Below are 12268 nucleotides of genomic sequence, written 5' to 3'. Positions count from 1 at the left end.
TTCAATGTTTTTAAAATTGTTATTGAAAGAAGTTTTGATATGTGTTCTGTAAACTTTTGTCATCGTGCCAGAAGTAACTTGAGAACCCCAGTGCATATCAGTGATTATTAGTATTGTATAAATTCCCTTTGAAGAATACTCCAACCTCACTAGCCTCGTTCCAACTGCTTCTCAGAACAACTATAAACGCTTTGATTCCTGCTGTGTTCAGATAGAGTGTCTTAAAGGGGTCTGAGAGGTCATATGCTGGCCCTTACTGGAACCTTCTAAAGAATAAATACGGTCAGTGTTTTGGTTTGATACTTTTGTGTCTTTTTATACAAGTGAATGAAAAGAATGCTTTTCCTAACTTATTTGGGTGTTTTGTGTAAAATCACAGTGCCTCAGCGCTAGTGCTGGAGTTGCTTGTTGGAGAGGAGCCTTTTATCTCTCCTTTGGCACTACATCATGTGCAGATGTAATCCTCCCTTCAGTTTGCAGCAGCAAGGCAGGCGCGCATGCAGTCACGTATGCGTAGCCTCTCTCTCTCTCTCTCTCTCTCTCTCTCTCTCTCTCTCTCTCTCTCTCTCTCTCTCTCTCTCTCTCTCTCTCTCCTTTTTTTTTAACTTGCTTCATTGAAGAAACACACATTAGCACTACTGTTTCATATATGCCTCACTGACAGGGTGACATGAACAAACACATTAAACATGCAAGGATGCCACACCCATGCTCCGTCTGCTCTGCCACTGTCCTCATACTCAAGTCTTTTTCCTAACTAATCCTTCCCTGCAACAGTGAGAGCTAGCTGCGATTGGTTTGTCCTGTCAGTATTCATGTCTGCCTACATATTAGTCTGACTCGGGGGATGTACTGTAAGTGGTATTAATACTGTGTGTGTGTCCATCACCATGCAGCATGGCAGGCCATTGTGTTTTGCTGTTGTGTAATGCTCAAGCTTCAAGCTCTTTTCCATGCAGTCTGCACCCCACTCAGGGTTCAGCGGTGTACTACATATGCACGCATGCACTGCAGCAAAACATTAGCTATTTATAGCTCTGACCCACAAGGACAAAAAAAGCTTCTTGTTGAATTGATCTTCTTCTGTGTCATGTCTTGCTCATTCATACCTGCTTTTTTTGAAAGAGCGATGATGCAAAGGTGGGGGAAAAAGTGAGTAGAAGAGATTGAATGATTAGAAAGCAGCAGGGAGTCAAGAGGTTGAAGGAATGAGTCAGTGGTGCAGAATAGGCAATAGAGGGAAGTAGGGAGTGGTTTGACGAGCACGCGGATGTGAATGCTTTTGTATTTTTAATATGTGCGAGAATGCACTTGTAGCGGGAGGTCCTCAAGTAGTTCTCCAGCACTTAATCTAATTTCCAGTTTTACTCATTTCTATAGATTCAGGTGAATCGGTGGAGTCTGTAATACCTATATGTACATTTTCTCCTGCTGCACCTGCATGTGTCTAATCACAGTGGAATAACGTGGGAGAGTTAAAGATGAATCAGTCTGTGAAAACATTCTTTGAATGAATTTTATATAATCTGTTGTTCTTCAGTGTTGTAATTGGAGGCTTGTAGGCGAGACCGCTATGTAGGTGGGGAGTCTACTGTATGTGTTTGCATACTGAGAGAAAATGAATGGGATTATATTGATCTGAGTGGGACAGAGTGTAGCTGCTCAGACAGACCCAGGTGGTTCCGCTCTGCCTGTTTTACAGTCCGCTCTGATTTGCTACGATCAGCTCGACATCTATTTGGTTGAGTAAAACGATCTTTCTGGAAACTGCTGTGACCCTCAGCAGCCGTTAATAACGTGCTAAGAATAGTTTGCAACTTGTCAATCGTTTCTGAGCTCAGTGGTGGCGAAAACAGGGCATGCATACAGCATGTGTACACCCGTATAGATTCGTGTGTGTGTGTGTGTGTGTGTGTGTGTGTGTGTGTGTGTGTGTGTGTGTGTGTGTGTGTGTGTGTGTGTGTGCTTTTTTTTTTTTTTTCTTTATGTGGGCTTGGTGGTCTGTAAGTATGACTCATCCACTGCTATAAATTAACAACAGCACAACAACGACTTGAAGCTACAGAGCTAAAGCTTGATCCTGTACACATGTGCAGTTGCTGCATTTGTCCCTTTTTGTGGGTGGAAATGTGCAACTGTTTAGAAGATAATTCTTTGTGGATATCTAGGGAAGGACTGATGAAGCTGTGTTTTTGAAATGGGGAAAATAAGAATAGCGTTTGTGTGGCTGGACACAGTAGATGTCTGTGGTCAGACTAACTGAACTTTCTTGAGGCTTCCATCTGTCATTTACTCTGACAATACACAGTGTGAACTGCTTGTCACTGCCATGCACAGTGCCATTATGTGAACAGGCTTACATGTCCTCGTACAGTAGGTCTTTGTTAGTGTAGGAGACAAGTGAAAGGGTGGGGGCTCTTATGGATTGACATAGACGGAGAGAAGAAGTGAATAAATATGGAGTTTGAGAGTCAGTGAAACGGGTTGAAGATCAGATTCAAAAGAGAGGGATCTGTAAAGACAGGATATTTCACTATTGGTAAATGAAAATATTGGTTGAACTAATGCATGCAGGCTCAGAACTTGAAAGTTCCCTTTTGTTCTAGCTACAGATTTCTTTCTTTATCTTTTTCTTCCATCCTTTTTACATCTACCTTGTCTCCATTTTTTCTTTTATGCGTCTCTCCCCTGCAGAGGAGAAGCAGGCCGCCAGGATGAAGGAGGAGAATTTGTTTCATCGGAGGTATTCGCTGTGCCCCAGTGCTACCTCCCCGCCCAAAATTGATCCCCGCACCCTCACCAGGAACCTCTCTTATGGAGGAGACAACGACTTCTACAACCTCAGCCCAGGTACAAGGTCAAGATGTCACAAGTGACAAAACGTGATATTTTGTGAAATAGTGGATTCCAGTGTCTGGGAAAGTATGGCGCACTGTGGTGAAACATACTTATGCCATATTAATCAGCAAACCTCAGCTGCTCTTTCTTAACTGCTTTGTGCACTGCCATGCTTTAATTGTTTGTCAGCAAGTTTTTTTCATTTATATGTGACTGTGTATTGTGGGTTCCCACCAGGCAGTGAGACAGACAGGAACGGTCTCTCCATGCTGAGTAATGAACTTAGTCCTGTCTTATCACCAGGCAGCAAGGTAAGAACTCAGTTCCTGATTGGGCAGGTCCTCAACAGTTGACTATTAATGTCTGATTGGGTGAGAGCACACTGTTGCCTTTTGTAATGACTAGTTCTCTCTGATTGCTCATAGTAGTAGCAGAATGAGACATCTGTGAGAATTTTATCATAGGGAAATCCAGCAGCTGTTTAGGCTTATTTTCAGGGGGTGGTTAACAAATGGGTCACTAAAAAATAGGAAGGGAAAATTTTACATTGTGTTTAAACAGCACCAACACAACAAGAATAAATATAAAACTGTGGGATTTGAAATCTCAGGCCAGTGGTGGGAACTGTGTCCTTAGGACCACAAGCCATGTATTTGACTCCCAGACCTATTTTGCCCCGGTGCTGTTTATGTTGTATTAGTGCTAACTATCCTATCTGTCTCCGCCCTTATAAATATGAATTAGGAGTGGTAAATAAACATTTCCAGTGGCAGTGGGTAATAGTCCTGTCTCGTCTCCTCTCCTCATGTCGCTTTGCCTCGTCTTGCAAGATTGCCTATTTATATGTGCAATAATTCACATGCACAGCTGCGTCTCCCAACCTGAAGTCACCCCAAAATACTGAGAATAGCCTTCCCCTCGCATGTTGTCATTTACCCTGGATTGTCGTCGTGTACCACATTTGAAAAATGGCTTTCTCTTTGGATGTTACAGAATGCCTGTGTGGGCTCGATGATAATATTGGGTTAGTGCATATAGAACAAGTGGTTAAGTAACTGCACATCACAGTGAAATTGCAAATTACTTACCACTGTGATTCTAATGTCTGTTTACTTCAGTTCACCCCTTGTTGTTTAACCAAGGAAGTTAGTGGGTGTGTGGTCAAAGCGCCACAAATGACTGCCTGCCAAGTTTCCTTGCTGACTGAAAGGGCCACCCACCCCTCTTTACAAACCTTTGAAAACAGTAAAATATTGGGCCGTTCCCAACTAAAACAAATAAGGTTATTTAAACTTTTATTAACCACAGATTTATTTAAACTAAAATCCCTCCCAACAGGATTATTTGTCCATCATTTAACTCTGTCTTTCCTTTCTGTCTTAACTCCCGCCTCCAGTCTGAGTCCAGGATGTTTAATGGTGTTGAGAAGGACTGCCCCTCCCCCACCGAGAAGCTGGCCCGGAAGGAGTCGCTCAAGGTAGAGGTCACATCCTTGCTTGAGATGGTCAGCAGCTGTGTTGACTCATGTGCATGCTCATTTTAAACATTGCAGTATTCAAATATTTAAATGTTTACCTTTGATGTTAAGTCTTTGAATGTTGAATGCTAGAGTTAGTTTGACTCTGCTTCCACCTAGTGTTAAAACTTTGATATCAGTCCTTTGTTCAGTTCTGATCTTTCATTATTGTTTGCTTTTGTTTTTATAATGTTCTAAAGGTCCAAAAGCAGAATTATAGGCAAGAGAAGAAGCGAGCAGCTAAAGAACTGTCCACTGCACTTAAGGACCCCAGCGTCATCATCATGTCCAACTGGTTAAAGGTGTGACACTATTGCAGTAACAGCCAGGATAATAATAACCTTGATGTTAAACTGATGTCATTACATATTGACTTCCCAGTTTCCCTCTTACTTTTCAATGCTCTTAATATTTAATATGCTGCAGTTGTGAATTAACATATTTCATTTTCTTTACTTTATTTAGTTGTACTCTAAATTGCTTCCACTCTCATCCCTTATGCTTCTTTAGATCCGTGGCTCTTTAAAAAGTTGGACCAGATTGTGGTGTGCCTTGAAGCCTGGGGTTCTTCTGATCTATAAGACCCCCAAAACAGATCACTGGGTGGGTACCATCCTGCTCAGTGCATGCAAGCTGATCGAGAGACCCTCCAAGAAGGACGGCTTTTGCTTCAAGCTGTACCACCCACTGGATAAATCAATCTGGGCTGTCAAGGTCAGACATATTTGTAGGTTTATTCTGTCCAATTAAAATTATGTAATCAAAAACAGTTAGATTTTAATTGACAAGTTCACTCAGCATTAGGACAATTTAATATTTTGTGTATTTAGACAGTTAAATCTGATTTTATTTTTGTTTGTGTAGTAATAATTTTATTTGATTTTACTTTGTGTGGGGAAAAAAAATCTGTCTTGGGTGACACCTAGTGGTTGTATTAAAAAGAAACTGGCTGTCTTCTATTTTCCTCACCGTAAATGTTATTTCTAAATGATAATTATCTCGTTTAGTGCTGCATAATTCTCATGGCCCTTGGGAGAGCCATTTGTTTCAATTGGTGCAACATGAATACACAACATGAAGCATGAGTCAGTATTTGATCCATATCCTCAGGGTCCCAAAGGAGAGAACGTTGGCTCCATCACGCAGCCTCTACCCAGTAACTACCTGATCTTCAGAGCTGCATCTGAGTCTGATGGTGAGGCATCTGAAGGTGCAGCTTCTTGCATGTTTGATGAAACTATATATATGCAACCAAACTGATCAACCCTTCTTCCCCTTAAAAAAAAAAAAATCTGCTCTCCAGGTCGGTGTTGGATGGATGCCCTGGAGCTGGCTCTGAGCTGCTCCAGCCTCTACAAGCTGACGGCCAAAGCTGGGAAAGAAGGAGATATCAGCACGACTTCAGAGTCCTCCCATATACTGAACCTGCTGCAGTCCACGGCACTCACTGATACAGAGCTGCTGCAGTAAGTCATAAACTCACACAGCTAGATCCACGGACATATGACTGATTTCAGTCTTTCTTTTATAATTTGTTGTTATTGGATCACCGATGATTCCTGTATTCACGCTTTGCATAATTTCCTTAGGCATTAATAAAGTATTCTGATCCTGATTCTGATTGTTGACCATTTGCCCCATTTTGTTTTTCATATCACTGTCAGAAATTCCCATGGTACTCTCACTTATGTGATAAAACAGCTAAAGCCCAAGAACGTCAAATCCAGATTTTATTTATTTATTTTATTTATTCTCTATACATTTTTAACTAGGAGATTTCAAACTGTCTGTTCTTTAAATTATCGTAGTTTTGTAATGCAACTAGGGAAAAAAGTCACTTTTAGTGCACTTGTATGTAATCAACCTTATTTAAAAACTCTGCTAGGCTTATAAGAAACCATAGATTCATCACGATTCACACAACATTATACCAAATACAAATACCCCTGGGTATGCTTGGCTGAACTGAGGGCAGGATCTCACCTTACAGATAAGAGTTTTGCTGGACTAGGACCTGGGGCAAAATAGTGCTCTGTTTAGTTTAGTGTTTAGTTTTTGAATCAAACTGTTTAATGAGCTGCATTTTTCAGACATGGTTTTCAGAGCTACTTGCAGGCAGTGAAGAGACTGGAAATATTGGACTGAGGCAGAGTGAGGCAGATATTATGCATCATCACATGGATGATAAAATGCTGGTTGATGTGTCATTGCTTGGCTGTTTTTGACCACAACTGGGATTTGTGGTCTCCCAAGGGGCGATCGTGGCTCAAGAGTTGGGAGTTCGCCTTGTAATCGGAAGGTTGCCGGTTCGAGCCTCGGCTCAGACAGTCTCGGTCGTTGTGTCCTTGGGCAAGACACTTCACCTACCGCCTACTGGTGTTGGCCAGAAGGGCCGATGGCGCGATATGGCAGCCTCGCCTCTGTCAGTCTGCCCCAGGGCAGCTGTGGCTACAACTGTAGCTTGCCTCCACCAGTGTGTGAATGGGTGGATGACTGGGTGTGTAAAGCGCTTTGGGGTTCCTAGGGAGGACTAGTAAAAGCGCTATACAAATACAGGCCGTTTACCATTACTCTCTTTGGCTGGCTTTTTCCATGCTGTGTCACATACAGCCTCTGTGCTTTCTGGTGGTCAGCTCAGAACAGTGGATGAAGAAACATGGATTCTCTGGAGACATTATTGCTGAATCCAACGTTGGATAACTTCACAATGTTTGGGACAGTTTATTTTTAAATCATCATTGAATCATAACCAAGCAGTTTCCAGAACCAAAAAATGAAAAAATTAAATAGACTTCAACTGTTGTGTAAACTATATTTTAAAAAATAAAAATGTATTTTTGTTGGTGGCAGTCTCTGCATTTAATGTAGATTTTTCTTAGTAAGCAGTGCATTGTGCTATAGGAAAAGTGTGGGCACAACTAATAACGATAATTCTGGCTCATTACCAGCATGCACAATAGCAGGATATGATGGCATGCAGCCATCGTTAGTCCACCCTTGCGTTTTCTGTTGTGACATGTCAGAGTCTGTTGAGCATGTCCTGATTGTGCCCTTCTTTGTGACTCACGTGTTATCAGCCTTTATAAAGCTGGAAAATTGGATTCTGCAAAGTTTTGGCATTTTGCTCGAGTGAGTGGATACAGTCTGACCTTGTGAAAGTGGCTAAAAAAATGCATTTTGATGAGATCTGGGTATAATGGGGAAAAGGGAAGGATACAAATGGTAAATGACCTGTATTTGTATAGCGCTTTACTTAGTCCCTCTGACCACCACCAGTAGGCAGCGGGTGAAGTATCTTGCCCAAGGACACAACGACCGAGACTGTCTGAGTCGGGGCTCGAACCGGTAACCTTCCAATTAATGCCACTCTTTTGCACATGTCTCAACCAACTCTGTATATTTTTTATATATTTTATTTTATTGTTTACTCTATTTAATTTGTAAAATACGTGTACACACACACACACACACACACACGCAGAAAAACATATTTAGTATACACATCCAGTAATGCATATACTATTATATATTGTACATATATTTATTAGTCTCAGATTTAGCCAATCTTATATTTTGCTTGTTTTACGTTATTGTATTTTTGCACAACTCTGTTGCTTGTGAAGCTCGCACACAAGAATTTCACTCACATGTACTGTACCAGTGTACCTGCACATGTGATGTGACAATAAAAGTGATTTGATTTGATTACAAGACGAACTGCTAACTCTTGAGCCACGATCGCCCCCACAATTTCCCACAATGAGGATTGTGGGAAATGCCTTCCATTTCCCATTTATGTTGTCAGAGTAACTATGATTATTAGGTATTCTGAGACTTGATCAATGTCTATGAAAAACAGTCATTGGACTTGATAGGCTTAATTTCACAGCTTACACACAATAGAGCGTAATCAGTATACAACTTTGAGTATTTGCTGTGAAACAAAGCAGAGTTGGGGCTTTTGTATGAAGTTAATCAATAGCTGAAATCATAAGGTGCCCTGTTTGCCGCTGAAATCCTATTTGCAGTATAACTATGTGGTCCAAGTGTGTTTAATTGGTTATGTAGCCCTCATTCTGATCTTTTTGTGTATGGTTTACATCCAACATTAGAAGCCTCACTCCCCCTCACACCTCCCCTTTCTCTTACCTCCTCCCTCCGGACATCCATCCCAGCATTACCTCCTCTCCAATTCCTCTCCCATCCAATCACAAAAGCCCAACCAGTCACATGACTGACAGAGGAGCAGGAAGATGGAGCACAATATGAGCCATACACCACCCAGACAGAGACGGTAGCAGCACAGCCATTGCAGGCATGCACACAGACACACGTATGCACACGCATTCAGGAAGCAGGTTTGCCAGAGTCGAAGAAACAGAGCGTCACCTTTTTTTCTTTTAGGGAGTAGAGTGAAAACATTCACACACGCACACAGGAGAAGAGACAAGGACAGGCTGCATCTGTGATTGGATTTACTGGTGGTGTTTTGATCCTTGAGGAAGAGTTTGTCTGTATGTTTTAAGACTTTGAGGTAAGGAAAGCTTATTTACCTTTGGGTGTGTTTGGATTAATAAGTAACATTAACGTTAGCTGGAATGTGACTGTTCAGGTTTGGCAAACCCTGGGGCATTTTGAACCTGTAACTATCTTTGTTGTTGGACAGGCTATTTCCCTGTATGCTGTGACCACAATCCTAATACTGTATGTTCTTGTGGAAGCTTGCAGCACAATGCAGTTATTTTCCACTGTCCCAACGGTTGCTCATGTTTGTTAGGAAACAAAGCTTTGGAAATTGCTGGCATTGATTTTGCATGATGTAGGACTCTGCAGTCTCACTCCACAGACTTCCACTGTCTGAATTGTAAAATGGCTGTAGGCTGTTCCTTTTTAGCTACCAACCTCATAAATCTCTCCCTCCCGCCCCTCACTCTCACTTCTTCCTCGTTCCTTCTTTGACAGTTCACAAGCTGATGTATGACTTTCTTCTTTTTCGTTTTCCATGTTTTGTTCCCTTTTTTCTGATTAAGTGATAGCAGGTCTGAGGTCTGGGCCTTTTTATTGCCGATTGCAAAATCACACAGCTTGAAAACACTAACTCGGCACAGCATGAAGTTTAAGATGATTATTTTCTCGAGTTAATTTTTGGGTTAGTGTAAGCATTTGCTGCACAGACCATATGTGTTTGGATAGTTGTATGTTGTTTTTGTTCTGTACATGTACAAGTTCTGTGACTGAATTTAACTGTTGGGAAAATGTAATCCTTAACCCTTAAAAACCACTCAAATTAGTTATCTTGGGGGGAATTATGTAGTCGGTAATGGTGTGAAATCTTCAGTCTTAGTCACCAGCAGAATCTGTCTTTCTTGATGTGGGATTTTTGCTTGTATCTGGTTCTCAGTTAGTGAAATGGAGCAGTTAATTGAGAGTGAGGCAGATATTATGCATCATCACGTGGATAATAAAATGCTGTATAATGTGGATTTTTTTGTTTGTTTGTTTTTCTGTTTTTCCATGTGAATCCGAGCACACACAAATCTGCTGTATACCTAATTCCTCATGCTGTTGCTGCTGACGGCAATAAAAAAGTCAGCGCAGGTGTGCCATAGGACTGAGTGCTGCTGATTTACATGTTTGTAAATGATCTTGTTGGCAAAACCCCAGTGAGTCTAAAAACTCATCGTTTTACATTGTGTGCTGACAAATACTTAGTAGGCGATTGTCCAATTACTTTTGGGCCCTTAAAATTTGTGCACGCTGTTAAAATGCACGTGTTTCATTTGCAGTGGTGCTTTACTGTAATATCCATTGTTGTTTTAAAATGAATGTGCTGAAGCACAGAGCCTACAGGTAGTTGAGTATTGTCTGTATATACAATACTTGCATGTTTATATATTAACTTGTTTGTGCATCTTTATTGTAGCCACGTAAATTCAAACCTAATGTTTAAGGGGTGGGATATGTGGACGTGAGGATTTGTAATCTGGATGTCCTGTCAACCCTTGAGGTCAACAAAGTTATTAACATCCATAGTCTCTAAAGTAGCAGACATACTCATCATAACTGTGAGGAGGATACAAGAGGACATCAGTTAAAAGCCATTTAGAGCTGTAATGTTCTTGGTAGGTAATTTCTTGTTCTTTAGAGACTTCTCCACTAGCAAGGCAGTCATCAAAACTTTGGCTCAAGTGACTTTTGAAAAGTCACTTGATCTTATGCATCATAATGCACAAGTTGAAAGATCAAGCCAGTGAGAAGCTATCAGATTTCTCCTCTGCAAGGGCTATTCAAGAGCCGGCATACAGCAGCGATAAAATGGCTGCTTATCATTATTATTAATGTAGTTGTAACCTGTTTGCTTATCTGTTCACTAGGTTGAATGACACAGTGCTGCTGGGAAATCACCACATGGAGCATGACGGCTTTTCAGATAAATCGGAGCGCGAAGCTCATGACGACTGGGACGCTGCAGCCAATGAGAACGGTGGAAGACTGACGGAGGAGAGCGATGTGGACCAATCAGATGAGCTGTCCCCCGGGCCACAGGCCACAGCCTATGTAGAGCAGAGCACAGAGGAGATGGCTGAGGTGAGGCTGATTGTTATGTTTGCCTTGCAGTTCTGTTCGCCATCCTGATTACTTTTTTAATCTTACTTACGCACAACTACCTGCCCTCTGTGCATGTTCCTTTAGGCTGGCGAGGCATCCCAGGTGGAGACTGTATCAGAGGAGAACAAGGGCCTGATCTGGAGCTTGCTGAAGCAGCTGCGGCCAGGCATGGACCTGTCTAAGGTGGTGCTTCCAACCTTTATCCTGGAGCCGCGCTCCTTCCTGGACAAGCTGTCTGACTACTACTATCATGCAGATCTGCTCTCACAGTCAGTAAATCTTAGTGATTTCACTTAAGAACATACAGGGTGTATCACAAAGAATCACCTGATTTCAAAGTGCTTTAAAACTGCAGCTGTTCAACTATAATGATCAAAACACATACTGTTAGAACAAGCATGAGTTTCATGCAGGTAGGTAGCATAACAGCCGCAGTGGCTGCAGTCATTCCAGACATGCTTGCAAAATATGGGCTGAGTTTGACTATAGTACAGACACGTGCCTTGAATCTAGAGGAAGACACATTGAACACCAAGTTTTGTGGTGCTTTATTATAATACCCATTGTACACATAATGCAAAGTGGTGTGTTTGCTTTATATTTAGCCATGTATTTTAAAATTTACTGCACTCTTCTGTTTCCATTACTTACAAAAAATATAGTCTTTTGAAATCAGGTGATTCTTTTTTCCGCATTTATAGATTGTATGCATGTCTTTTTTATTTTTTTTATTTTTGTTTCTTCACTACAGAGCCTCACTGGAAGAGAGTGCATATGGTCGGATCAAGCAGGTGCTGAGGTGGTACTTATCAGGTTTTTACAAGAAGCCCAAGGTAAGCTACGTTCACTCCAGTCAAGCTTATATAGTTCTGTTATCACATTAGCTGTACTGTATGACAAACCTAATTACAAGATGCACATCCATTCAGTGCCTGTTAGAGACTACAGTGACATCTGTTTTTAGAAGTAATGTGAAAGCTTTTCAGTGCATCACTACTATTAAATAAAATGCAGTATGTTGTATACTACAAGCCGGTGATCTTTTAAATAACATTTCACCATGAATCAGAGCAGAATCACTAAAAACTTAAAGCTTCAACTATTTAGTGTTTCCTAAATTTTTAAAGTCTGAATGGACACTCATCAGTCAGTTATAGATTTGCACAACCCATCAACCTCTATCATGTGGCTTTACCAGTACCACTGGAAGATTTTCTAAGTGTTAGCAGTTTTTGGCTGCTTGACAAATGTCTCTGTTCAGGGTCCATTTGTGCTGTAAAAATGTCAGGACGCACTTCCCACTGG

General features: G+C 41.3%; 1 protein-coding gene across 4 annotated transcripts in view; it reads left to right on the top strand.

Annotated features, from left to right (window-relative positions):
* osbpl5 (oxysterol binding protein-like 5) overlaps positions 1–12268 on the top strand; it is a 50285-nt gene that overhangs the window by 26125 nt on the left and 11892 nt on the right. The window contains exons 1-11 of one of the 4 annotated variants that reach the window (XM_004570819.5): positions 2520–2539; positions 2695–2850; positions 3076–3149; positions 4235–4315; positions 4555–4656; positions 4865–5068; positions 5465–5549; positions 5658–5820; positions 10729–10942; positions 11048–11232; positions 11715–11796. In XM_004570819.5, coding sequence (XP_004570876.1) covers positions 2715–2850; positions 3076–3149; positions 4235–4315; positions 4555–4656; positions 4865–5068; positions 5465–5549; positions 5658–5820; positions 10729–10942; positions 11048–11232; positions 11715–11796 — 1326 coding nt within the window. In that variant the 5' untranslated portion in view covers positions 2520–2539; positions 2695–2714. Of the gene's footprint in view, positions 1–2519; positions 2540–2694; positions 2851–3075; positions 3150–4234; positions 4316–4554; positions 4657–4864; positions 5069–5464; positions 5550–5657; positions 5821–10728; positions 10943–11047; positions 11233–11714; positions 11797–12268 lie in introns of those variants that run through there. The other 3 variants (XM_004570818.4, XM_076885598.1, XM_076885599.1) reach the window with 3 other exon arrangements.

Source organism: Maylandia zebra, linkage group LG7 (assembly GCF_041146795.1).
Source record: "Maylandia zebra isolate NMK-2024a linkage group LG7, Mzebra_GT3a, whole genome shotgun sequence".
NCBI classification, from domain to species: Eukaryota; Metazoa; Chordata; class Actinopteri; order Cichliformes; family Cichlidae; genus Maylandia; species Maylandia zebra.
This window is presented reverse-complemented; position numbering and strand designations above follow the sequence as displayed.